A 25,434-nucleotide genomic window follows, 5' to 3' on the forward strand; every position below is an offset into this window, starting at 1 on the left:
TGTCCCTGTATTTGGGATGGATTCAGTGGCAAGTAGCTCAGAACAAGCTTTGAAATAAAAAGAAAATAATATTTACCATCTACCATGGGCCAACCACAAGTAACAGCTTTTACATATTATCTCATTTAATCATCTATTTATTCTGTATTTGCTGAACACAAACTGTTGTGACTAAACCTTTCCCAACAATGTTATGATAGAAGTGTTATTAATGTCCCCAATTTCCATAGGGGAAAAAAGAAAACACAAAGTGCTTGAGTTATGTGCTCAAGGTCACACAACTGGTAAATTGCTAACTTAGGCATATTTAATTTTTGTTTGGGAATAGTGGATTCAAATAGTCTCTTTGCCACTCAAATGATTTGTGTTTCTGGGAAAGTTACTTACATTTTTTTCTCCTATGTTTCTCATACTGTGAAAGAGAAAAGTGTTTGCCCTGTTCTCAAATCTGATTTATGATGACTCTGAAGAATTCTTGAGGGAAAAAAGGGGGGCACTGATAAAATGGAATAGGTGCTATAGCTATTATCCCTCCCATAAATAGTCCAAGCATATTTTTCTCATGACAACACCACTGCATGAGGCTTTTTCTCCTTGTATGTTTTCTTCTTATAAAAACACTATATGCCTACAGACCTTAGGGATACACAAATACTCAAGATTCTTAACTCCAACACAGAACCTGTTTATGGAGGCCACGGCTTCACATGAATGTTAATACCATGAATTTGAAACTGAAAGCAAACAGCAACTTTGGAAAATGAAGCATTGGCTATGGTTTACATCTTTTAAAGCCTATTTCCTCAATGCCTAGAAAAGCAAAGCACTTTCCCATGAGTTATCATATTGTAAGTTATCATATTACATGTCCTTATAACTATTTTACCTAGACCTGAGCCTCACTTCCAAATACAACCACCTGATGTAAATGGAAAACTTTATAAAGACAAAAGTTAGAGACTACTATACATTGTATGATGATGGATTTGACCAAACTTTCTCCAAAATAAAACTTAGTGTTTAAAGCTACATGCTAAAAATCTCTTCAATGTTTAGACTGGCTGATAGATCAATGTTGAGGAAGATGTGTCAATGGTATACATGCACCAAGTGCATCCACAGAGTGGCTGAAAAAGAGTAACATATAAAACTCAGCTTCCAACTTAATAGGCATTTCTTGTGTTCACATACCAAAATCTTAGTTTCTGTGTAAAGTATCTTCCAGAGTAAGTAAGCACTGTATTGTTCAAGGAATGCCCCTTGAGTATCATTTTAGTTGAGGATACAGGGAAACTCTCGGAACCCAAACTCCCTGTGAGATGAAAGAACGGCCTCATTTATTTGTGTAGCACAACAGAGACTGCCCCGACCGTCGTTCGTGACACAAAAAATTTGTTCCTCAGTATTTCTTTTTTTCTCAGAGGAAAGTTCTAATATGTGAAGAGCCCTGGGCTTGCAGCCAAAAATCTTGAGCACAAGTCCAAACACTACCACTGCTCTATACTTCCGGACAGGGTTGCTCCAGGTGTGGTCCCCAGACTTGCAGCATCAGTATCACCTGAGAACTTCACAGGAACGCCAATTCTCGGGCAACCCAACCTACTGAATCAGAAACTGTACAGATGTGGGCCAGCCCTCTGCCTTCTCACAAGTCATCCAGGGACTCTGATGCCCTCTCAAGTCTAAGGGCCACTGCCATAGGTAAATTACTTCTCTGGAGCCTCAGTACTAAACAGGAATAATAATGCCAGATTTTGGTCTTTTCCCATAAGCTATTCAAAATCTAATTGCTGTGAATATTTAATAACATGCAACATTGTTTTGCAATTTAATTACTAAATAATTGCAAAATAATGCTCTAGAAATATAACTTTTAGTGCCATTTCTCAATCTGAAAAGTACAGTTATGACCGTTCAGGCAGTTAGACTAATGGAGGATTCTGATCACAAGTGTTACAGAAACATGAAGCTTTCTGTTAGGTCTGCAAATGTTTTGTAGATCTTCTGTTATACACTTCACATCAAAGGCAAATGTCATGATGCCCCTGGTAATCATCATTAAAACTTTTTCTCACTTTAGTCAGGTCAACTCTTTCTTCCCAATGACTACAATTTGAAAAATAGCTGGGCTCTTGAGGGAAAGAGGAGCTGGAGAAAGATCTTTGCTTAAAAGATTTTTTAAAGATTTAAAAATGATTCTTTTCAGGGAACTAAAAAACTCAATAGTTTACTTAACTTACAGTCTATCTGCAAGACAGACTTGAAAAGAATTATTCTACTACATGGAATAAATCAAACAGTACCACAGAAATGGTAGCACCAAAAGACTGTTTGGGAAAACCTGGAAGTCATCACAGGACAGAGAGAGGTGAACTAAGACTTGCACAATGGTAAGACTTGACAGCCTTCACAAATTCAATATTAACAACATGCAATCACTAAACATTCAAAACTATGAGTTTTTAGAAGATAGTTTGGTGATTTCTAAGGAGTCCATTTGTTGTGAGGCGCACTGGGTGTTGAACGGAGATGCTGAATCACTCTATTTGCACACCTGAGATTAATGTTATCTTATATGGTAATTAACTGGAATTTAAATAAAAATTTTTCAGAAGAAGTAACCATGCAATTACCACATGACTCAGCAATTCCACTTTTAGGTATATACCCCAAAGAAATGAAAACAGAAACTTAAACAGATACTTGTACAACTCATGTTCACAGCAGCATTATTCTTTTTTTTTAAAGAATTTATTTATTTATTTGACAGACAGAGACCCCAAGTACGCAGAGAGGCAGGAAGAGAGAGAGGAGAAAGCAGGCTCCCTGCTGAGCAGAGAGCCCAATGCAGGGCTCGATCCCAGGACCCTGGGATCATGACCTGAGCCGAAGGAAGAGGCTTTAACCCACTGAGCCACCCAGGCACCCCACACAGCAGCATTATTCTATATAGCCAAAAGGTGGAAGGAGCCCAAATGTCCACTGACAAATGAGTGGAAAAACAGAGTGTGACAGATATGTACAATGAAATATGATTCAGCCTTTAGGAAGGAAGGAAATTCTAACCCAGCCTACAACATAGATGAACTGTGAAGACATTATGTTAAGTGAAACACAGTCACAAATGGACAAAGAAGATGTGACACACACACACACACACACACACACACACACACAGGAATATTATGCAGCCATCAAAAATGAAATCTTCCCATTGCAACGATGTGGATAGAACTAGAGAGTATTATGCTAAGCAAAATAAGTCAATCAGAGAAAGACAATTGACATATGATCTCACTGATATGAGGCATTTGAGAAACAAGAGAGAGGATCATAGGAAAAGGGAGGGAAAAATGAAATAAGAAACCAGAGAGGGAGACAAACCATAAGAGACTCTTAATCTCAGGAAACAACCTGAGGGTTGCTGGAGGGGAACGGGATAGGCGGGATGGAGTGGCTAGGTGATGGATACTGGGGAGGGTATGTGCTGATGAGTGCTGTGAATTGCATAAGACTAATGAATCACAGACCTGTATGTTAATAAAATAAATAAAATAAAATAAAATGTAATATGTGGGGGAAAACAAACAAACAAACAAGAAATACAGTCACAAAAGGTCAAGTTATTGCATGTTTCTATGAGGTATATTGTACTTAAATAAGGTACCCAAATGTCAAATTTATAGAGACAGAAAGAACAGTGGTTGCGAGGGGCTGGGTGAGGGGAGGGGAATGGGGAGAGAGTGTTTAAGGGGAACAAAGTTTTGGTTGGAGAAGGTGAAACACTTCTGGAAACAGCTGATGATGGCTGTGCAACATTGTGAATCTATATCTGGTGCCACAGAACTGGACACAAAAGTGTGTAAATGGTACATTTTATGTTACACATATTTTAACAAATAAACCACATTTTTTTCTAAAACAGACTTTACACTCATTTTTCATATTTGAGTTGCTTTCAGTGTAAATTTCTTTAAGGGTAAAAAGGACTGAAATCTCAGCTTGGAGCTGATCAATCAGCTAAAGTATTTAATAGATCAAAAATTATTTACTGGGCGCCTGGGTGGCTCAGTGGGTTAAGCCTCTGCCCTCAGCTTAGGTCATGATCCCAGGGTCCCGGGATCGAGCCCCACATCGGGTTCTCTGCTCAGCAAGGAGCCTGCTTCTCCCTCTGTCTCTGCCTGCCTCTCTGCCTATTGGAGATCTCTTTCTTTCTGTCAAATAAAAAATATATATATTTATTGAAAACCTTCTGGATTGATGAGCTTCTAACTATTGCCCTGCATGTGGAACTAAGTTTGCTTGGGTATAAAAATGCAATAAGAAAAAAGGCCATTTCTTTTCCAAAAGTCAGACATCACCAAGACCAACTATTCCTCGGTTTTTTGAAATACAGTAAAGTCAAAATTCACTTCCAAATGGGAAAACATATATTTTTCATTGTTCATGGCTCAAAAACAACTAACAAAAGTGTCACCTTGGATTAATTACAAGGGATAAAAATGCATGCTCTGGAAAGTTATATTTTCAAAAAGTCTGAGGTAACCAAAGCAGTATAAAATAAAAAACATTTAAAATATTTATGATAGGAATCAGAGTTCACTTAGTTCAAACAATTTCAGCAGGCAGAGAACCCATAGGAAGAAATGGGAGAGAACAGGTTTTGAAATTTGAGAACAAAGCAAATCTTTGAGTCATCTGTATAACCCAAGGTTCCAATTACTAAAAGTTTTACAACTGCTCATATTTTTCTAACTTCAGTAGCATAAACAAAGTTATATTTCACTTATAATAGAGGTAGACTCTACTTACTCCTGAAGGAAATGTCTGAATAAAATTTCCAGCTATGTCTAGGATTCTTAGGTTTATAAGATCGCAAAGTTCCTGTGTCAGAAAACAAAAGAGAGATTTTTAAGAATCTAATATGTAGAATCATAAATTTCTTCCAGCTTCAAACTTGATGGGATTGACCTTCTTTCCTAATTACCTGATCAATTCTTCAGCACCCCCTCCTGGAGCAGATCCATAGGTCCAGGGGTGTCTGTATGGTCTCCATTCCTCCGACTACTCCAGGGCAACATGGTGGCCAAGAGTTAGACTGTTTGTGGGTTCAAATCTGACCTCTGATGCTATGTAACTATGGACAAATTTCATAATCTCTTCGTACTTCAGTTTCCCCATTTGTAAAATGAAAATGGTAATGGAAGCCCTTACTTTAATATGGCTATTGAATGATTAAATAAGTTACTAATCAGAAAGTGCTTACTGAAAGGCCTTATAGTGAGAACTTGGTAGATATTACCAAAATCAAAATACAAAGCAGTTTTTAAAAACAGAAAACAGGTGTAAAAGGTCTATCAACAATTCCAAAGGCATTTATTTTACATCTACCTTTTGCTTAGCACTGTGCTGACACAATCCTTTCCTTATAAAAAAATAAAATCTGTTACTGTCTCTATCTACATGCCCAATGTGACTGAATGGGCATATACATTCACACCCGTGTGCAAACATACATGTAATTCATAATGTACCAGGGATGCCTGGGTGGCTCAGTGAGTTAAGCATCCAACTCTTGATTTCAGTTCAGGTCATGATCTCAGGGTCCTGGGATCAAGGCCCACATGGAACCCAGCATCAGGTTCTGAGCTCAGCGAGGAGTCGGCCTGAGATTTTCCTCCCTCTCCCTCTCCCTCTGCCTCTCCCCAACTCATGCTTATGCTCTCTCTTCTAAATAAATAAACAAAATCTTTTTAAAAATTAAAAATATAGAAATAAACTTTAAGATTTTTAAAAATATAATGTACCAGAAAAAGATTCATAATTTGTTCATTAGCAAAAGAAATGAGTACTTCCTATAATGTCTTACTATTTATAATGTAGACCAAAAAGAACAATGATAGGCTGAATCATATTAAATGTACAAGGACATATAATCAAAGGCATTCTTTACATAATACTTCAGGACAAGACCTACTAGCATTTAAATTTTTTAAAGTCCAAACTCCTCAGGATTTAAAAAAAAAAAAATTGTAGTAAGAATATTGAGTTTAAGTACAGACTTTTAAGTAAGATGGACATGGATTTGAGTCCCTTCTCTGACCTTTGCAAACTGTGTTCAAGTCATATAACCTCTCTGTTCCTTATTTTAAATGGGTAGGGGTGCTTGGGTGGCTCAGTTGGTTGAGCATCTGTCGCAAGTCATGATTTCAGGGTCTGGGTCTGAGCCCCACATCAGGCTCCCTGCTCAGCAGGGAGTCTGCTTTTCTCCCTCTCTCTCTATCCCTCCCCCACCTTTGTGTTCTCACTCGCTTTCCCTCTCTTGCAAGTAAATAAAACATTTTTTAAAAATGAAATAAAATGGTTTAATAAAAAGAACAACATCCCAGAGTTGTTATGAATACTAAATAATATAATGCTTCATGACAATGATCGTGGTACTACTGTTACTGTTTTTCCCTCACATAAAGGTATTACACTTTTAATAGATTTAGTTTGTAATTTTGAGAACTGTTCTTACTCATCTGCAGAAATTGGGATTTTTTTAAGGAATTAAAGAATAAAATTTTTGAAATATACTTTTTCACATATCAGATTACAGTTTGCACAGAATTTTTATTTATTTATTTTTATTTTATTTTTTAAGATTTTCTTTATTTATTCATGAGAGACAGAAAGAGAGGAGGCGGCAGAGGAATAAGCAGACTTCCCAATGAGCTGGGAGCCTGTTGTGGGACTCAATCCCAGGACCCTGGGATCATGAACTGAGCTGAAGCCAGATGCTTAACCAACTGAGCCACTTAGGCACCCAGAATTTTTAAATAGAATATCCTCTTGAGAGAAAAATAAAACAGCAGGAATTGATCTACTTTTTGTATTCCTCAACTTACTGCATGACATGCATCCCCTCCTATCAAATTAACTTTAATTTGCACAGGGAAGGAAGGTAAACTCAGTGACAAATTCCTAGCAGGAAACTGTACTCTTAAACTGGGAAATTTGAGGAGAGTTTAATAAAGCCATAATTTATAAAAGTTTGGCAAGGTTCCCACAAAGTTCCCAAAAGCTGGCAACAGCAAGGAGTTCTTTCCAGCTATGGGCCTAAAAAGCCAAGGGAAAGTAGTAATTGTCCATATGAGGATCACCTAATATTTATTACGGTCTACTAGAGAAGTGTGCAAACAACTTACAACATTCTATCAGGAAGGGTACCATGGGTATACCATCTGGTACTCATTCTCCTCCTGCCCTTTCAACTCCTACTAGTGGCTCTCACTGGCCATATCCAAGAGGAAGCCAGAGGACAAAGGAGCTTACTGATGCCCATGCAGGTCAGTTTTCCAAGCACAAAACATGTTGGGAAAAGATGGAGAAGAGATTTGTAGGAAAAATGGAAGTATATAGCACATATTCCAAAACCAAAATGTACTTAAAATTTATGCCATACATAAGGCTTCCAGATAAATTACAGGAGGTTTGCTTAAATTTACATTTCAGACAACAATTTTTTTTTCAGTAGAAGTATGTCCCATGTTATATTTGGAACATATATGTACTAAAAAATTATTCGTTCCTTATCTGAGATTCAAGTTTAAATGAGCATCCTGTACCCTTATTTACTAAATCTGGCATCCCCAGCTATGTAGAATATCCAAGTGATAACCCTCTTTCGTCATAGGGCTTTGGGAATGGACTATGCCTAATCGGAGGGAAAGCAAATGATGGCTTGTACTCAGATGTCCAAATCTATTCCATAACCACTCTCCACTGTGTCACAATGAGCTCTTCCCCGAGAAAATTTGGTTCCATGTTTAGCTTACCTCTGGCAAAACTTCAATGTTGTTTCCCACCAGAAGAAGCTTCTGGAGCTTCTTCAAGAACTTAATCTCTTCAGGTATGTAAATGAGCTGATTGTAGTTAAGTTGAAGTTCAGAAAGATTCTTAAGAAAACAAAGTTCTTTAGGAATGCTGGCTAGCTGGTTATGATTCATACTCAAATATATAAGGCTTTTTAATCTAAAAAATAAAGTATGTGAAAGAAATTCATGAGAATAAGAAAGCCCTTTTACTTATCAGAAGCATGTGTCAATTCATTTTTTTTTGTAGCTCATCTGAGCCTCACTTTCATCATGGGTTCACAACTACTACAAATACTTTGAGCATAAAAAATCTTTACTATAGGGGCACCTGGGTGGCTCAGTGGGTTAAGGCCTCTGCCTTCATCTCAGGTCATGATCTCAGGGTCCTGGGATCGAGCCCCGCATCAGGCTCTCTGCTCAGCAGGGAGCCTGCTTCCTCCTCTCTCTGCCTGCCTCTTTGCCTACTTGTGATCTGTCTGTCAAATAAATAAATTAAATCTTAAAAAAAAAAATGCATCCTCTTTCTAAAAAAGTTTTTAAAAAATCTTTACTATAATTTAACTTTTAAAGATATTTTATAATCAGATAGCTTATGTTAAAAGAATGTTATGTAATCAAAACATTGATTTAAGAGAGAGAAAACTCTATTTTCATTTTTTGTTTGTATATATTGGCTATATTAAAGAAGAAGCCAGAGGACAAAGGAAGACACAGATATGCACAAATATACACATACATGTATACATGGATATAAATGGATAGAGGTATAGATATAAATATCCTGCACCAAATAGATGTGAGAACTACTTAGTTGCTGCAGAAGATACAAAGATGAATCAGCCACAAATTCTGCCATTATGGATATCATGGTCTAGAAGGAGATATTAGAGCCATAAAATGAAGTTAGGAAATGCCATCAGACAGGGAGAAAGGGATTCAAGAAATTCGAGTTTCCAGTTGCAGGTATACTAGGGAGGCATATCATAAGCATTTGGGGAGAATAAACATTTGAACTTGGCTTTGAATAACAGAACATGTAAAATCAGGCCAACAAAGGGGGCAATAGAAGGTGAGAAAATATTAATATTTTGAATAAAGAAACGAAAGAAATTAGCAATGTTCAGCATCAACTATGTACCTGTGCATTAAACTACATCATCACCATAACCCAAAGGCTGGAGTTATTACCCTTAATTTAGAAATGAGGAAAATAAAGCATCAGAGGCAGTAAACAACCTACCCAAATCACCCATCTAGTAGATAACAGTGCCAAGACTCATCTGTTTACAAAGCAAAGAATGAAAATATATGATAATCCCAAGGTCCAATGTGCTGAGATCAAAGTAATAACAGAATGAGGTGATACGTTTTAGACCATTAAAAAAGGGGGCCTGGGACGCCTGGGTGGCTCAGTTGGTTAAGCCGCTGCCTTAGGCTCGGGTCATGATCCCAGGGTCCTGGGATCGAGTCCCATATCGGGCTCCTTGCTCAGTGGGGAGCCTGCTTCTCTCTCTGCCTCTGCCTGCTGTTCTGCCTGCTTGTGTTCTGCACTCACTCACTCTCTCTCTCTCTCTCTCTCTCTCTGACAAATAAATAAATAAATAAAATCTTTAAAAAAAAAAAAAAAAAAAAAAAAAAAAGGGGGCCTGGCGGAAGGGAAGTGGTCAGGCCTGGTGAAGGGGTCTGGGGAAGACTACAAACCTGACAAGGAAAGCCATGTGAATAGATGAGATGAGAGGAAGAACAACAAAAAGGGCAGGAGAAGAGAGAGAAGCAGCAAGTGGTAAAGATTCTTGAAGAATGTGAACATCTGACAAACAACAGAAACAAAAACAAAACAAAAAGGCACCTAGAGAAGGCATGAGTAGAGAAACAGGAGATGAACCAGGTTGACAAAGAATCTTTAAAGGTACAGGGAAGAGTATTTCAAAATTAAAGAGATGGGTGACACTTTATATGTTTTTTTTTTTAAGATTTTATTTATTTATTTGACAGAGATCACAAGTAGGCAGAGAGGCAGGCAGAGAGAGAGAGAGAGGAGGAAGCAGAGCTTCTCTGCTGAGCAGAAAGCCCAATGCGGGGCTCTATTCAGGACCCTTGGATCATGACCTGAGCTGAAAGCAGAGGCTTTAACCCACTGAGCCACCCAGGCGCCCCCTGACACTTTAAATATTAAAGAGAGGTATTACAAGCTAACAAAACTACTAGAACCAGAAGCAGGATCATATACTATAAAGTCATTATTTTAAAAAATCTATTGTACTTCTATATTGTAGCCACAAAAATTGGAAATGAAAGTTCTAAAAACTCCATTTACAGCAACATTTTTTTAAAAAAAACCATAAAATAGAAAAACATTTAACAAAGGATGTGAGAGACATCTATACTGAAAACTATCAATTATGATTAATAAAATTTAAAAGATCTCGAAATAAAAGTAGGGATACATCTTGCCCACATATAAAAAGAAACAATATTACTAAGATGCCAGTTCTCCCCAAAGTGATCTACAGTTCCAACTTAGCCCAAATAAAAATTGTTTTTAAAGACTGATTTATTTATTTTAGAGAGTGTGCACAGAGGGGAGAGGGAAAGGGAGCCTGAAACAGAATCTGTGTTAAGCACAGAGCCTCACGCGGGGCTCAATAACACGACCCTGAGATTACGACCTGAGCTGAAACCAGGAGTTGGATGCTCAACTGACTGCATCACTTAGGCTCTCTCCCAAATAAAAATCTTAACAGTTTCTTTGTGTAAAAACTGACAAATCAATTTTAAAATTTACATGGATAGTCAAAGTACCCAGGCCAAAACTATTATAAAAAACACAAAGTCAAAGGACTCACATTAACTGATTTCAAAGCTACAATACAGCTACAATAATTAAAATAGTATTTAGAGAAATTATAGAAAAATAGATTGATGCAATAGAAGGGAGAGTCAAAGAGACACATGAATGGTATTTTGACTTTGGGGATGTCAAAGCAATTCAATTAAAAAAAAAAACAGTCTTTCAACAATTGGTGCTAGAATAACTGGATAAACATTCGAGGGAAAAAAACCTTTAACCATTACCCACATCACACACAGATATTAATTTGTGGTGACTCATAGACCTATACATAAAAACTAAAACTATAGTTTATAGAAGAAAATATAGGATAATGTGGGGGGGAAAACGAACTTTGACTATTACCCAACATTACGCACAAGCATTAATTTGAGATGAATTATAGACCTAAATTCAAAAACTAAAACTATAAACATTGTAGAAGAAAATATAGGATCATATCTTGATAAGTGAGATAAGCAAATATTTCCTTATGAAGTCCACAGAAAGCACTTATCTTAAAATAAAAGTATTTATAAATTGGCCTTCATCAAAGTTAAAAACTAACTTTCATCTAAAGGTACTGCAAAGAAAATAAAAGGCAAGCCACATACCAGAAGAGATATCTGCAATACATGCACTTGTCAAAGCACTTGTATCCAGAATGCATAAGGAACTCTTACAACTCAATGTTAAGAAAGAAATAAACTGCAAATTTATTCCAATGGGAAAAATACCTGATACAAACACTTCACAAAAGAAGATATAAAAATGGGGAAAGAGAACATGAAAAGGTGCTCAACTGTCATTAGACACTAGAGAAATGCAAATTAAAACTACCATGAGACATGACTCCATACCAACTATGATGGTAAACATTTTAAAATCTGCCAGAATGTAAAATGGCACAATCACTTTGCAAAACTACAGGCAGCTCTTAATAAATTGACATATACACTAATACTCCTACTCCATGACTCTACAACTCTACTCCTAGGAATTGAAATGAAAAATCAATTAAACATATGTCCACCAAAAGACTTCCACAAGAATAGTTATAATATCTTAATTCATAATAGCCCCAAATGGGAAATAATACAAATGTACTGAAACAGGCGAAAATAACTTGTGGCATAATTTACACAATGAAATGCTACTGGGTATAAACAACAAACAACAAATCCCCGACAAAGTCAACAATAAGGTGACTCTCAAAAAAAAAAAAATTATGCTTAGCAAAAGACAGACACAAAAGAATACAAACTGTATGATTCAATTTATTTAGTTCTAGAACAAGTAAAACTAATTTGTAGAGGTAGAAATCACAATAGTTGCTTATGAGAGGTAAGAATTCAGGAAGTGTGGATGAGGAAATTTGTGGGTTGAAGGAAACGTTCAAGACCTTATTGGTGTGTGTACATTGGTCAAAATTTATTGAATGGGAACACTTGTGATTTTTGTGGAGTTTGTATTCAGCAGCAAGAAAATACCACTAGATTTGATTGCCCAAAGGACACTAATGGTCTTTAAAAATAATATTAAGTAGAATGAAGAGAAAAAAGAGAATTTTAAGGGAGAAAACAAAAGCAATAGATTGAGAGAATTTTGACTATAAAGAAGAGAATGAGGGAGCAAGAGAAAAAAGGCAAGAGGTCGATTTTGTCTTAAGGTCTGCTTAAGGCCAGATAAAGAGGCTGGAAAGGCAAGATAAAGAGGGAGCCAAATTTCTTGGTAAAATACAGAGCAAAGTCATTTGCGAGAAGATATACAGTCAAAACTGGATGACCCAGTGTTAAAAGAAAGCAAAAATGTGTGGAGTAGGTCCTGTGGAGAAATTCCTGTGGGACAAGGAATTTTCTTCACTAATCACTGTTATAATCACAACTCTAATTGATTCTACTCAGAATTACTACCATGGCAGTTGGTTTTTCATTTTGTCGGTACTCCAAGGCATGAAGTTGAGCTCAGAGGCTACTGTAAAAAGCCATCATTCATTGGCTGAGCAAAGAGCAGAGGAAAAAAATAGTATGTGTCATTGTTTTCATCTCCAGGAGCAGGAAGAACTTCCATTCCTCCAAGAGAAAACTGTAAGAGGCACACTTGCAGCTTCTCCCTGCCCCCTTCCTCTCCAGTAGGCTGAAGAGAAACTGCAGTGAGTGGTGAATTTGAAGAAAAAACTGAGTCCACTGGCTTTGTCCATTCTTTTTTCCCTTTCTTTCAGAGAGATTCTGTTGCCAAGATGCCCACCTTCTCCTTTTCCTTCTGTGGCTGCGCTGCCCTGCCGCAGACAGGGTTGTTTAGGGGCAAAACTCTGACCTGTCCAGGTTTGACTCCAAGTCCATTAACCAACACTTTGTAGTTTAGCCAAAAAACAGATCTCTCCCCCTCCCAGGTTCTAAACAAATAGAGAAATAAGACATGGGATTTTATTTATTTTTTTTTAAGATTTTATTTATTTATTTGACAGAGAGAGATCACAAGCAGGCAGAGAGGCAGGCAGAGAGAGAGGAAGGAAAGCAGGCCCCCTGCTGAGCAGAGAGCCTGATGCGGGACTCTATCCCAGGACCCTGAGATCATGACCTGAGCTGAAGGTAGTGGCTTAATCCACTGAGCCACCCAGGCGCCCAAGACATGGGATTTTAAAAGAAGGGATTCACACATCAGCATAGAGCTGACACGAACAGTCTCCCCATCTCTCAGTCCTCCCCTGAATAAATATACCCACCCGGTCATAGCCTTTCCTGCTAAGGAAACTGCTTACTTGATGACAGACTAAAAGGAGGACACTGAGCCATGTACACTAAATGGTTTTCCCAAATTCACCAGTAAGTCCTTCTTTCCTCTCTAAAAAGGAATGAATGGGAGGAACAAAAAGAAGAATAAAAGTAAGAACCCATAATAAGAAAAGCTAACATCCACTGAGCACTTACTATGTCCCAGGCTCAATCTTAAATATTTTTGACAAATTTGCATATTTAACTGTCAAAACAACCCTATGAATAGGCACTATTATTGTCCTCATGCTGCAGCTGAAGACACTAAGGTATGGGAAGGTGAAGAAACTTTCCCAAAGTCAGAAAATGGAATCCTGCTTGAGGAGGTGACCAATTAGCCTACATATAGGACACAGTCTGAATACAGACAATCCAGAATTATCTATAAAATAGTGTAGACTTAACTATTTTGCAATCCTACATTTTTCAGCAAAAGCTTTCATTTCATCTTCTAAAATGTCACTATAGATTTATGCAGTTCTTTGACTATTATACTTAATACTCCAAACAGATCGAAGCTTAATAGATTATGAAATCATAGTGTTATAACTGTAAGGGTTTTAAAGTTCATCTACTCAAACTTCTTCCTTTGGACATAAGAAAGCTAAGGAGCAGTTAAATTACTTGCCCAAACTCATAAGGCCAGCGGCACAAAGATATGGCCCCGTTTGCCAGATCTTCCCTTTTCTTCATTATATCATTGATACGCAAATCCCATTGAGAAGCTGAATAAATGAAAGAGCAAGCAAACACCTACTGGCATCTTCATTGTTATAAATAGTCTTCTTCTTCAGAAATTAGATCACTTAAAATTTTTCCTAGTTATTCTGACTTAAAACATTACTTTCTCTGTGAAAATCTCCCTGGGAAGCAAAACATATTGGTTAGAAGTATAGACAAGTGAATTGGAATAGACTTTAGGTGCTGCACAAATCCCTTTGTTAAGGACTGTTCATAGTTTTGCATCCTTTAAAAATCTGGATGCTCTTATGTTGTAAAACATCTGTTTCCATTCAACAGGCAATAAAGAGAGTCTCCAAAGTCAAGTAAACCCAAGTAGGGTTTTCTCTCCATCTGTCAGGGGAAAAACCCAAGAGAGTGTTTTGCCTGCAGAAGGACGAGGCCCTCAGCTGGCTCCAGAAAGCCACTGTAACCGCAGCCCATCTGTGCAGATGTGCAGGATAAGGTGTGTAGCATTTTGTTGTTGTTGTTAATAAGAAAATGTGTGGGGGCTGGTTAATGAAAATGCTATCTCGATTTTCAAGACTTTGCTTTTACCTGACTTCTTCCATTAAGCTGAAAATGGTTTCCAGTACTTCACGAAATAAAATTTAATGTTCCCAATTCTATATCAGAGCAAACTGCAAGAACCCCAGAGTTAGGAAACCAATAATGCAATCAACTTTAGAACTTTTAGGTTTCAAACCCCCACTTTCACACTTAGACCGCCAAGTCATGCTATTTTTCATTTCCCTCAAGTGTTTAAAGAATCATTTGCTTAAAAATAGCGACTTGCCTCGGTCCTTCAGATGCCTCTTTGCCAGGTACAAACCCCACAGAGAGCTAGGCCAGACAATGAGGTTGAGGTTCAGAGGACCAGGGTGGGGCTGGAAGTCTAGCTATAAACAAAATTACCTGCTGACTTCTCGAGGAATCCATGTGAGCTGATTGTTGTTCAGATTAAGCAGAATCAAATTTTGTAAGCCATCTGTTGGGAAATAATTTTAGTCACGTTAGCTATCTCTTAGAGAATAACTTATAGCCACTTTTCTATATACCGTTGTTTTTCCTTCTGGTTTCTTGCCTTGGCCAAGGCTCGTGGGGTCGCTGGTGACAGATACCCTCTTCAACTAGCTTAAACAAAATAGAGGGAATTCGTCACCAAATTAAAAAGCTAAATCACAGCGCCCAAGAGCAGAGAGCACAGCCAGGCTCACCACACACTGGAGCCAGAAACTAAGCGGCACCTGAACTCAGGGTTATTTTGTTTTAGTTTAACTGAAAAGGGCTGTTCCATAAGTGTTGAGCGAATAAATGAAATCCAAAGGGTCCTCCTTACTGGCGGCATTCACCCATGCATCAGAAAAATCACGTAGCTAGAGCGGTCAAAGGCACCAGCCACCAGCACCTTAGCGGGCGCGCGGCTGGGCAGTGTGAGTGGGCCGACCTCCCGCGCGCGAGCCGGGCACGTGCACGCACTCTCACGCAGGCACGCGTACCACCGTCTCTCAGCACGTGCGCGTGCCTGTGTGACAGGCTCCGCGCCCCGTGCTCCTGCCGCCGCCCCACTGCTGCACAGCACCTCGGCACCTCGGGCAGGTGGCCCATGACTGCATTCTCTTTGTGGCCGCTCAGGTGGAACTCCCTTGGGAGGAGGATGAAGGGGACCCAAAGTGTGAACAAGTGTCCATGCAGCGCTGGACAAGGGCCAGCGTGACCTTGAAGAAGGACCAGTAGACGTCCTAGCACCTGGCACGGGAACTTGGGGATCTTCTTCACCTGAGGTGCAAAGGAGCTGAGGCACCCTGGCGCATTTCGTCGGGAATAGGTCCTCCTAGACCACCAGACTCTACGCAGAGCTCAAGGCAGAGCAGACGGACGGACTGGGGGCTTGTGTGCTTGTCCTTCCTCCCCGCTCGTCGGACTGGCACCAGTGTATGTCACACACGGGATGACCTGGAAAGCCTTTCCTGCACGGAATTCTGAGATGGTGCTCTACTGCAGGCCGGCCAAGGGGGAAAGGTCATGGTGTGGCTCGCCATCTGCTCTTAGAGGTCCATCTCCCAAGGCGTCACCAGCAACCTTTTGAACTCAAAGTCGGTGACTCAAGGCAGCTCCAGGTACACCTCCATGGCAGGTTTCTCCCTGTTAGGCTTGGCCATGACTATGCCAGCCTCCCAACACACTGGGCCCTTAGCTCATGGGGGTAAGGGGATCTTATTAACATAAATATGTGTATATATACGTGTAATCGATATGTAATGCTACATGATTGTAGGTTCATATATACATATTGGCTGTGTATGTATATACATAGGCCTTCGATTGCTCTTCATAGTTAAAGAAATGCTCATGCTGGGTCTCCTGGGCTTCTCATGTTTCTTGGACTGAACCACTAAAACAAGCTGTGATATGCAAGGACACCCACATTCTCAGGGCATCTCTGAAGAACACAGAGTTTTATTTCTCATTACAGCTTCTCTCAACTTCATATTTATATTCTGTCTCTCTTTCTCTTCCTCCTCCCTTCTTTCCCCCACTCCCCAGGCTTTCTCTTTTGAGTAGGTTTTCTCTAATTTTCCATACATTCATAGCCATCCTACTATTGCTGCATTTAAATGTTCACGGACCGGGTAGACGAACTGAAATGCCTACAGGAACTGAGAAGATAACTCAGAACATCCTAGTGGCCCTGGTGGGAGTGTACCAGGCAGGAGTGTGCGGAATTGGTGAGCACCTGCCTTATCTAACAGGACAGCTGCCATGCAGCCAGCCCCTGGCCATTGTTATCATGTAGGAATGTGATTCCAGTGTTGCCTAGTCTTTCTTTCTTAAAACAAAGAAGAGTGGGAGATCCATTTTGTTTGTTGTTGTTGTTGTTTTTAATGAACTCTTCTGATTTGCAAATTTAGGTACCCTAACTCAAATTTTTTAAAAGGCCGTCAAAAGAGAATCAACTTATTTGTGAACCAGTTTCAGCTCAGAAACCAGTTGAACCAGTTTCAACTCACAGGACACCAGTTGCAACCACTATCTTAGTTCATATGATGAGCTGAGACCAGTTACACTGTTTTAGATTTCTACCATAATTCCCAAGAAAAAGACTAATATCAGACTATCTTGGGACACATGTCTAGCCCCGGCCCACTCTGGTCTGGTCAGAGTGACTGGGTCATGTAGTACAGGCTAGATAGCGCTCAACTCCCTGACACTAAACTACTTCTGCTCTTGGATAATAAGGACACAACATAAAACATATTCTTTGTCATTCACATGGGCTTTTCAAAGTTCAACAGCCCAAAACCAAGAAATACAGCAACTACAGACATCCAGGGGCAGTGTACACAGGTTACATATATCTTATAAACCTCCTATTTAAGGGCACAGAAGAAAAAAATTTTCTTTATGAAAACCTAAATCAACGTTAACTAGGTTGCATAATATTACTTATGTAAGTTGGGTTTTAAGTTTGTCTCCACAGTATAGTTTATAAAATTGTGGTTGTTTCACACCCTTAATTTTTTCCTTATGTAAACTGTTTTCTTCCCACGTAAAGTGTAATTGAACCCTGAATCTATGGGTTTGCATATATAACATGTATAAGCATCGGTAAGTGTTTACTACAGTTCTTATTTTGAAAAACTATTTCCCCAAGATACATGATTCAGGGTTTTAAAGTAAAGAGATCAAACGAAGTCTATTTGTGCTATTTGCCAAATATTCCCCTAATTTAGCACCCCATGCAGTGATAGCCTCAATAAATGTTGCTTGATGATGACAGTGATTATATCTAGCACCCATGTCTTAAAAGTTCACAAAACATATCTTTAGTTTTATTAATAAGTACAAAGACATAGAATGATAAAGTACTGTACATGGGTCAATGAAGCTATAAATATCATCTAGATCTCTTTGTCTTGTGTTTTATCCTTAAGCCCCTCTCCCTATATTAAATAAGAAAAGTGTTCTTTGAATAGAAAAGTTTTAAGTTGAAAGGAAACACCAAAAAAAAAAAAAAAACATGCCAATTATTGGATCTCATATATTTTCTTTCAAATTCTCCTTTGATTTTAAACTTAGCATCTTGATCAAATATTGTAGCTTAACATTGAGACAATAAAAAGTATAAAGAACAAGAAGAGTTTTTCTTTATTTGATTTTCAGCCAGTTTCCTTGCAGGCACAGAGAAAGGGCCTCTAGATTCAAGGGTCAAAATGTACACTGATTCTAAAAAGGGAAGGTTTTCTTTTTTAGATTTTAGGTTTAGAAAAATTTAATACTAACTTATTTTCTTAGGTCCACATTAGAGAAATAGATAATATAATAGTTGAAAAAAATGTCCCCCAAGTTCCTTAATTTCAAGAATAGTGAGTAAATATCTGCAACAAAAAAAGATCAAAAGGTAAAATATCTTTTTTTACTTTTTTACTTGTCCAATGTAAGAAGATTAGGTTTGATTCTATAATGATGCTCTTCTTTGACTAACTTACCACATGCTCCAGATGCAAATTTACAAATCTTATTTCCAAATAAATGAAGCTTCTTCAGGGATGTAAGGTATTTCACCTCTTCCGGAATTTCCTCCAAAAGGTTATTTCCCAGATTTAGTACTGTCAACTGTAAACATATAGAAATTTAATGAACTCATGCATTATTCACCTTCAAATGAGATGGAGAAATAATTAAGAACTTCTGTTGATAACTTTACACCTAGAGGATTTAAAAAAAGAACAAGTGAATCCTCAAGCCCGCAGCTGAAGAGAAATAATAAAGATTAGAGTAGAAATCAATGATACAGAAAAAACAACAACAACAAAAACAGTAGAACAGATCATGAAACAAGAGCTGGTTCTTTGAAAAAAATTAATAAAATTTATAAACCCCTAGCCAGTACTTACCATGAAGAAAAGAGAAAGGACCCAAATAAATTAAATCATGAATGAGAGAGGGGAGATCACAACCAAGACCACAGAAAGTATATGCCAACAAATTGGGCAATCTGGCAGAAATGGAAAAGTCCTAGAAATATGTAAACCACCAAAACTGAAAGCAGAAGAAATAGAAAACTTGAACAAACTGATAACCAGCAGCAAAATTGAATCAGCAATTGAAAATCTCCTGACAAAAGTCCAGGGCAGGATGGCTTCCCAGGGCAATTCTCCCAAACATTTGAAGAAGAGTTACTACCTATTCTTCTGAAACTGCTCCAAAAAATTGAAATGGAAAGAAAACTTCCAAATATATTCTATGAGGCCAACATTACCTTGATCTTAAAACCAAAGACTCCACTAAAAAAGAGAACTACAGGCCAATATGCGTGATGAACATGGATGCAAAAATCCTCAACAAAATACTAACAATTGAATCCAACAGTAAATTAAAAGAATCAGTCATTCACCATGATCAAGTGGGATTTACTCCTGGGATTCAAGGGTGGTTTAATATTTGCAAATCAATCATTGTGATATATCACATTAATAAAAGAATGGATAAGAACCATATGATCTTAATAGATACAGAAAAAGCATTTGACAAAGTACAGGATCCACTCTTTTTTTTTAATTAAAGTTTTTTTTTTAAGATTTTATTTATTTATTTGACAGACAGAGATCACAAGTAGGCAGTGAGGCGGGCAGAGAGAGGGGGAAGCAGGCTCCCTGCCAAGCAGAGAGCCCATTGTGGGGCTCGATCCCAGGACCCTGAGATCATGACCCGAGCCAAAGGCAGAGGCTTAACCCACTGAGCTACCCAGGTGCCCCCAGGATCCACTCTTGATATAAACCTTCCACAAAGTAGGGAGAGTACATACATCAACATCGTAAGGGCCATATGTAAAAAAAACTATAGCTAATATCATCCTCAACAGGGAAAAACCAAGAGCTTTTCCCCTAAGGTCGGGAACATGATAGCGATGTCCATTCTTACCATTATTATTTAACATAGTACTAACCTCAGCAATCAAATAACAAAGAGAAATAAAAAGGCATCCAAATCAGCAAAGAATTCAAAGAAGAAGTCACTATTTGCACAAGACATGACACTCTGTATAGAAAACCGGAAAGGCTCCACCAAAAAATTGCTAGAACTGATACATGAATTCAGTAAAGTCACAGGGTACAAATCGACATACAGAAATCTGCTGCATTTCTCTACACCAATAATGAAGCAACAGAAAGAGAAATCAAGGAATCAGTCCCATTTACAATAGCATCAAAAACTCTAAATAAGATAGCTAGGAATAAGCTAAACCAAAGAGGTTAAAGATCTATACTCCAAAACCTGTAAAACACTTCTGAAAGAAATTGAACATGAGACAAAGAAATGGGAAAGCATTCCTTGCTCATGCATTCGAAGAACAAATATTGTAAAAATGTCTATACTACCCAAAGCAACCTACACATTTAAGGCCATCCCCATCAAAATATGACCAGCATTTTTCACAGAGCTAGAACAAATAATCCAAAAATTTGTATGGAACCACAAAAGACCCTGAATAGCCAAAGCAATCTTGAAAAAGAAAAGCAAGGCTGGAGGCATAGCAATTCCAGACTTCAAGGTATATTACAAAGCTGTGATGACGAAGATAGTATGGTACTGGCACAAAAACATGTTTGTGAATGGAACAGAACAGAAAATGCAGAAGTGAACCCACAACTCTATGATCTTCTAATCTTGGACAAAACAGGAAACAATATCCAGTGGGGGGAAAAAAACAGTGTCTTCAACGAATGGTGTTGGGAAAACTGGACAGCCACATGAAAAAGAACATGAACTTTCTTAGAGCATACCCAAGAGAACACAAAAGAACACTACTTTCTTACAGCATACACAAGAACAAATTCAGAATGGGTGAAAGACCTAAATGTGAGACAGGAAACCATCAAAATCTTAGAGGAGAACACAGAGATAACCTCTTTGACGTTGGCCATAGCAACTGCTTACTAGATACATATCCTCAGGCAAGGGAAACAAAAGCATAAATAAACTATTGGGGAATGCCTAGGTGGTGCAGTAGGCTGAGCATCCAATTTTTGGTTTCAGCTAAGGTCATGATCTCAGGGTTGTGCGTTTGAGCCCCCTGTTGGGCTCCAAACAGTGCAGAGTCTACTTGAGATTCTCCCTTTCTCTCCCTCAGCTACTCCTCATGCACTCTCTCATACTCCCTCACTCTCTCTCTCTCAAATAAATACGTAAATCTTTAAAATATAAATAAACAAACTATTGGTAAGGCGCCTGGGTGGCTCAGTTGGTTAGGTAACTGCCTTTGGCTCAGGTCATGATCCTGGACTCCAGGATCACAGCAGGGAATCTTCTTCTTCTGTCCTTCCCCCTTCTCATGCTCTCTCTCTTTCATTCTCTCTTTTAAATAAATAAATAAAATCTTTTTAAAAATACATAAATAAACTATTGGGTCTTCATCAAGATAAAAAGTTTCTGGGACACTGGGGTGGCTCAGTGGGTTAAAGCCTCTGCCTTCAGCTCAGGTCATGATCCCAGGGTCCTGGAATTGAACCCCAAATCCAGCTCTCTGCTCGGCGGGGAGCCTGCTTCCTCCTCTCTCTCTCTCTCTCTCTGCTTGCCTCTCTGCCTACTTCTGATCTCTGTCTGTCAAATAAATAAATAAAATCTTTTTTAAAAAAAAAAGTTTCTGCACAGTGAAGGAAATAACAAAAATAAAAGTCAGCCTATGGAATGGCAGAAGATATGTGCAAATGACATAGGTCATAAAGGGTTAGTATCCAAAATATATAAAGAACATCTGAAATTCAACCCCCCCCAAAAAGCCAGTTAAAAAATGAGCAGAATACATGAATAGACATTTTTCCAAAGAAGACATACAAATGGCTAACAGACACGTGAAAATATGCTCAATATAACTTACCATCAAGGAAATACAAATCAAAACCACTATGAGATATTACTTCACACCTGTCAGAATGGCTAAAATTAGAAATACAGGAAACAACAGATGTTGGCAAGGGTGTGGAGAAAGGGGAACGCTCTTAAACTCTTAGTGGGAATGCAACTGGTGGAGCCACTCTGGAAAACAGAATGGAGGTTCCTCAAAAAGTTAAAAATAGTACTACCCTATGACCCAGCAATTTCACTACGAGGTATTTATACAAAGGGTACACAAGTACTGATTCAAAGAGATTCATGTACCCCAATGTTTATAGCAGTATTACCAACAATAACCAAATTATAGAAAGAGCCCAAATGTACAGGGGAAAAGAGAGAAGCAAACCATACAGTGAACTATTAACTATAGAAAACAAAAGAGTTACTGGAGGGGAAATTGGGTGAGGGGATGGGTTAAATGGGTGATGGGTATTAAGGAGGGCACCTGTTGTGATGAACACTGGGTGTTGTATGTAACTGATGAATCACTAAATCCTACACATGAAACTAATATTACAAGGTATGTTAGCAAACTGGAATTTAAACAAAAACTTGGTAGAAAAAAACAAACTAGAATAAAATAGTCTTAGTAGGTATGCTGCATGAAAAATTGATAAAATACAAGAAAAGTGTATGTCAGAATAAAAATACTGAATGGAAAAGAGGAATGTTGGGTTGAATGTGCTAAAAATAATGCAATAATTCAAACCAGTGAAAGACCAACTAAAGTGACTGCTGTTAAAAATAGCATCATTATTTTTAGTTATTGTTCTATATAAAATTCTTTCTATTCAAAATTTATATCTTTGACAATTTCCCATACATATGTGATATTACCTAACAATTTCAACTTTAAAATGATTTTATAATATGAATTTAAAGAACTTTGTTGAGATCCATGTAACCTAAGAATATGTCAGCATTATCTTAAAAAATTATTTCACATGAAATAAATAATAATTTCACATGAAATAAATAATAATGAGCTTTAAAAATAAAATTTATTTGAGCTTTATGTTCAAACATCTTGTGTTAATTAAAGCATAATTTAATTTTTATTTAAAACACTGAACTTCATTAAAATTGTAATACAAACCATCGTAAAGGCATTTAAAAACACAATAAATGATTCACTGATAATTCACTTGAGCATCTCAAAGAGTATCCAAACATTGTGACCCACACAATCAAAACCTTTAAGAAGTCAGCAAAGGGTTCATCAAGATAAGTGTACTCTTAATCCCCTTTATCTATTTCACCCATCCCCCCACTTATCTTGTACATTTATATTGATGAACACTGAGAAATATATAGAGCAGTTGAATTATTATACTGTATGTGTGAAACTAATGTAACATTATATGTTAATTATACTTGAATTAAAGAAGAAAGGGGGCACCTGGGTGGTTCAGTCAGTTAAGTGTCTGCCTTGGACTCAGGTCATGATCTCAGGTCCTGGGATTGACCCCTGAGTTGGACTTTCTTCTCAGTTTCTCCCTCTCCTTCAGACCCAACCTCATGCATGTACACTCTCACTCTCTCTCTCCTCTCAAGTAAATAAAATCTTTTTTAAAAATTAAAGTTAAAAAAAAAATCTTGGCAAAGGGACTCATTTCTTGAAAATAGAAATATAGCCCAAGATCTGAGGTCCTCCTATCATACTAATGTCTGATTGGTCAGACTTGGAAGAACCACACATAAGAGAGAAAGACCCTCCTTGATCTTCTAATCTAATAAATGGATGATACAGAATTGGTCCCTAAATATTTGCATTTTTCTTTGATTTGAAATCTAATCATAACTTTCAAAATACAAAAAGAATCTTTTCTTTTACTCCCAGACAGAATTTACCATTCATATTTCATCACCAACTCGAAGTTTCATAGGTTTAATATTAAAGGGTATAAAAAAGGCATCATAGGAGTCTTTTTTATCCTTAAGGAAGCTCTATGCCCAAGGTGGGGCTTCAATTCATTGTTCCAATATTTAGAGTGTCATATTTTACCAACTGAGCCAAGCAGGTGCCCCAGAATCATAACAGTCTCAACAAATTAATGACTTTAACATAAGGCAAGAAAAATAAGAAATTTTAGGCAAGTTATGGCTTATATTTAAATATCATTTGGTATTAGGCATTTGGTGTGGATGTATGTTAATAAATTAATGTAAAGTAGATATAGTATATTTACTAAAAAATTCCATGCCCCTAGAATTCATGGAAAAGTTTTTGCTTTTATACATGTTTTCCACTGAAAATGACCATCATGTACCTTCTTAAAGGACTTATTCTTTTTTTTTTTTTTTTTGAGGATTTTATTTATTTGAGAGAGAGAACAAGCAAGAGCACATGTGTGAGAGGGAGAGAATGAAAGAGAGAGAGCATGAGCAGGGAGATGGAGGGGCAAAGGGAGAGGGAGAAGCAGACTCCATGCCCTCCTCCACCATGACACTGAGCAGGGAGCCCAATGCAGGGCTCAATCCCAAGATCCCAGGATCATGACCTGAGCTGAAGGTAGATGCTTAACTGACTGAGCCACCCAGATGCCCCGGCCATATTCTTTCATACAGGTGAAGCTAGAACATATTCATGTAGCCATTCTAATGGAAAGACTTAATCCAGACTCTGTGACTATATTAGTTTCCTATTGGACTATAACAAATTACCACAAATTCAGTAGCTTAAAACAAGGCAAATTTATTATCCCATATTTGTGGAGGTCAGCTGAAATTAAATGGGATTCACGGACCTAAAATCAAAGTGTTGACAGGGCTGTGTTTCTTTCTGGAGAGTCTAGGGGTGAATCTGTGACTTCTGGCCCGCACTTTCATCTTCAAAACCAGCAATGACTAGTGAAGTCTCAAATCATATCACTTTGATTCTGTCTTCCATATTTAAAGAACCTTATACTCTGTTTTCTCTTTAGATTGTATAAATCTTTCACCCTTTCCTAAAGAACTTCACAATTACATGGGGCCTACCCATAATCACCAGTATAATCTCTTCATCTCAAGGTTAGCTATCAACCTTGATTCTATCTGTAACCTTGATTCCTCAGTGACATATAACCTAACATATTCACGGATTGTGGGGATTAGGATGTGGGCATCTTTGAGGAACCATTATATGTCTACAGCAGTGACTACTTGAAATCTCTTTTCCAAAAATCAAGTCAATTTCCTTCTTTTGCCTAAATTTAGTGAGAAATTCATAACAGTAAACCAGTGCTCAACAAAATCTGAGAACAGTAAGAAATACAAGAGTCAGGAACTGAAAGGGCTGTGAATTTATTCAATTTGCAAGCTAGTATTTCACCTGCCACCATTTCATACATGCTGGCATAAAGCATGAGAC

At 37.9% G+C, this 25,434-nt stretch overlaps 1 protein-coding gene across 2 annotated transcripts in view; it reads right to left on the reverse strand.

Annotated features, from left to right (window-relative positions):
* Window positions 1-25,434, reverse strand: part of LRRC69 (leucine rich repeat containing 69) — a 112,570-nt gene that overhangs the window by 54,864 nt on the left and 32,272 nt on the right. For both annotated transcript variants that reach the window (XM_082719410.1, XM_082719409.1), the window contains exons 2-5: window positions 18,674-18,800; window positions 15,099-15,171; window positions 7,821-8,016; window positions 4,813-4,884 (exon numbers count right to left, since the gene is read on the reverse strand). In XM_082719410.1, coding sequence (XP_082575536.1) covers window positions 4,813-4,884; window positions 7,821-8,016; window positions 15,099-15,171; window positions 18,674-18,800 — 468 coding nt within the window. The remainder of the gene's footprint in view (window positions 1-4,812; window positions 4,885-7,820; window positions 8,017-15,098; window positions 15,172-18,673; window positions 18,801-25,434) is intronic.

The sequence above is a fragment of the Mustela nivalis genome (genome assembly GCF_964662115.1).
Source record: "Mustela nivalis genome assembly, chromosome: 2".
In the NCBI taxonomy this organism is placed as follows: Eukaryota; Metazoa; Chordata; class Mammalia; order Carnivora; family Mustelidae; genus Mustela; species Mustela nivalis.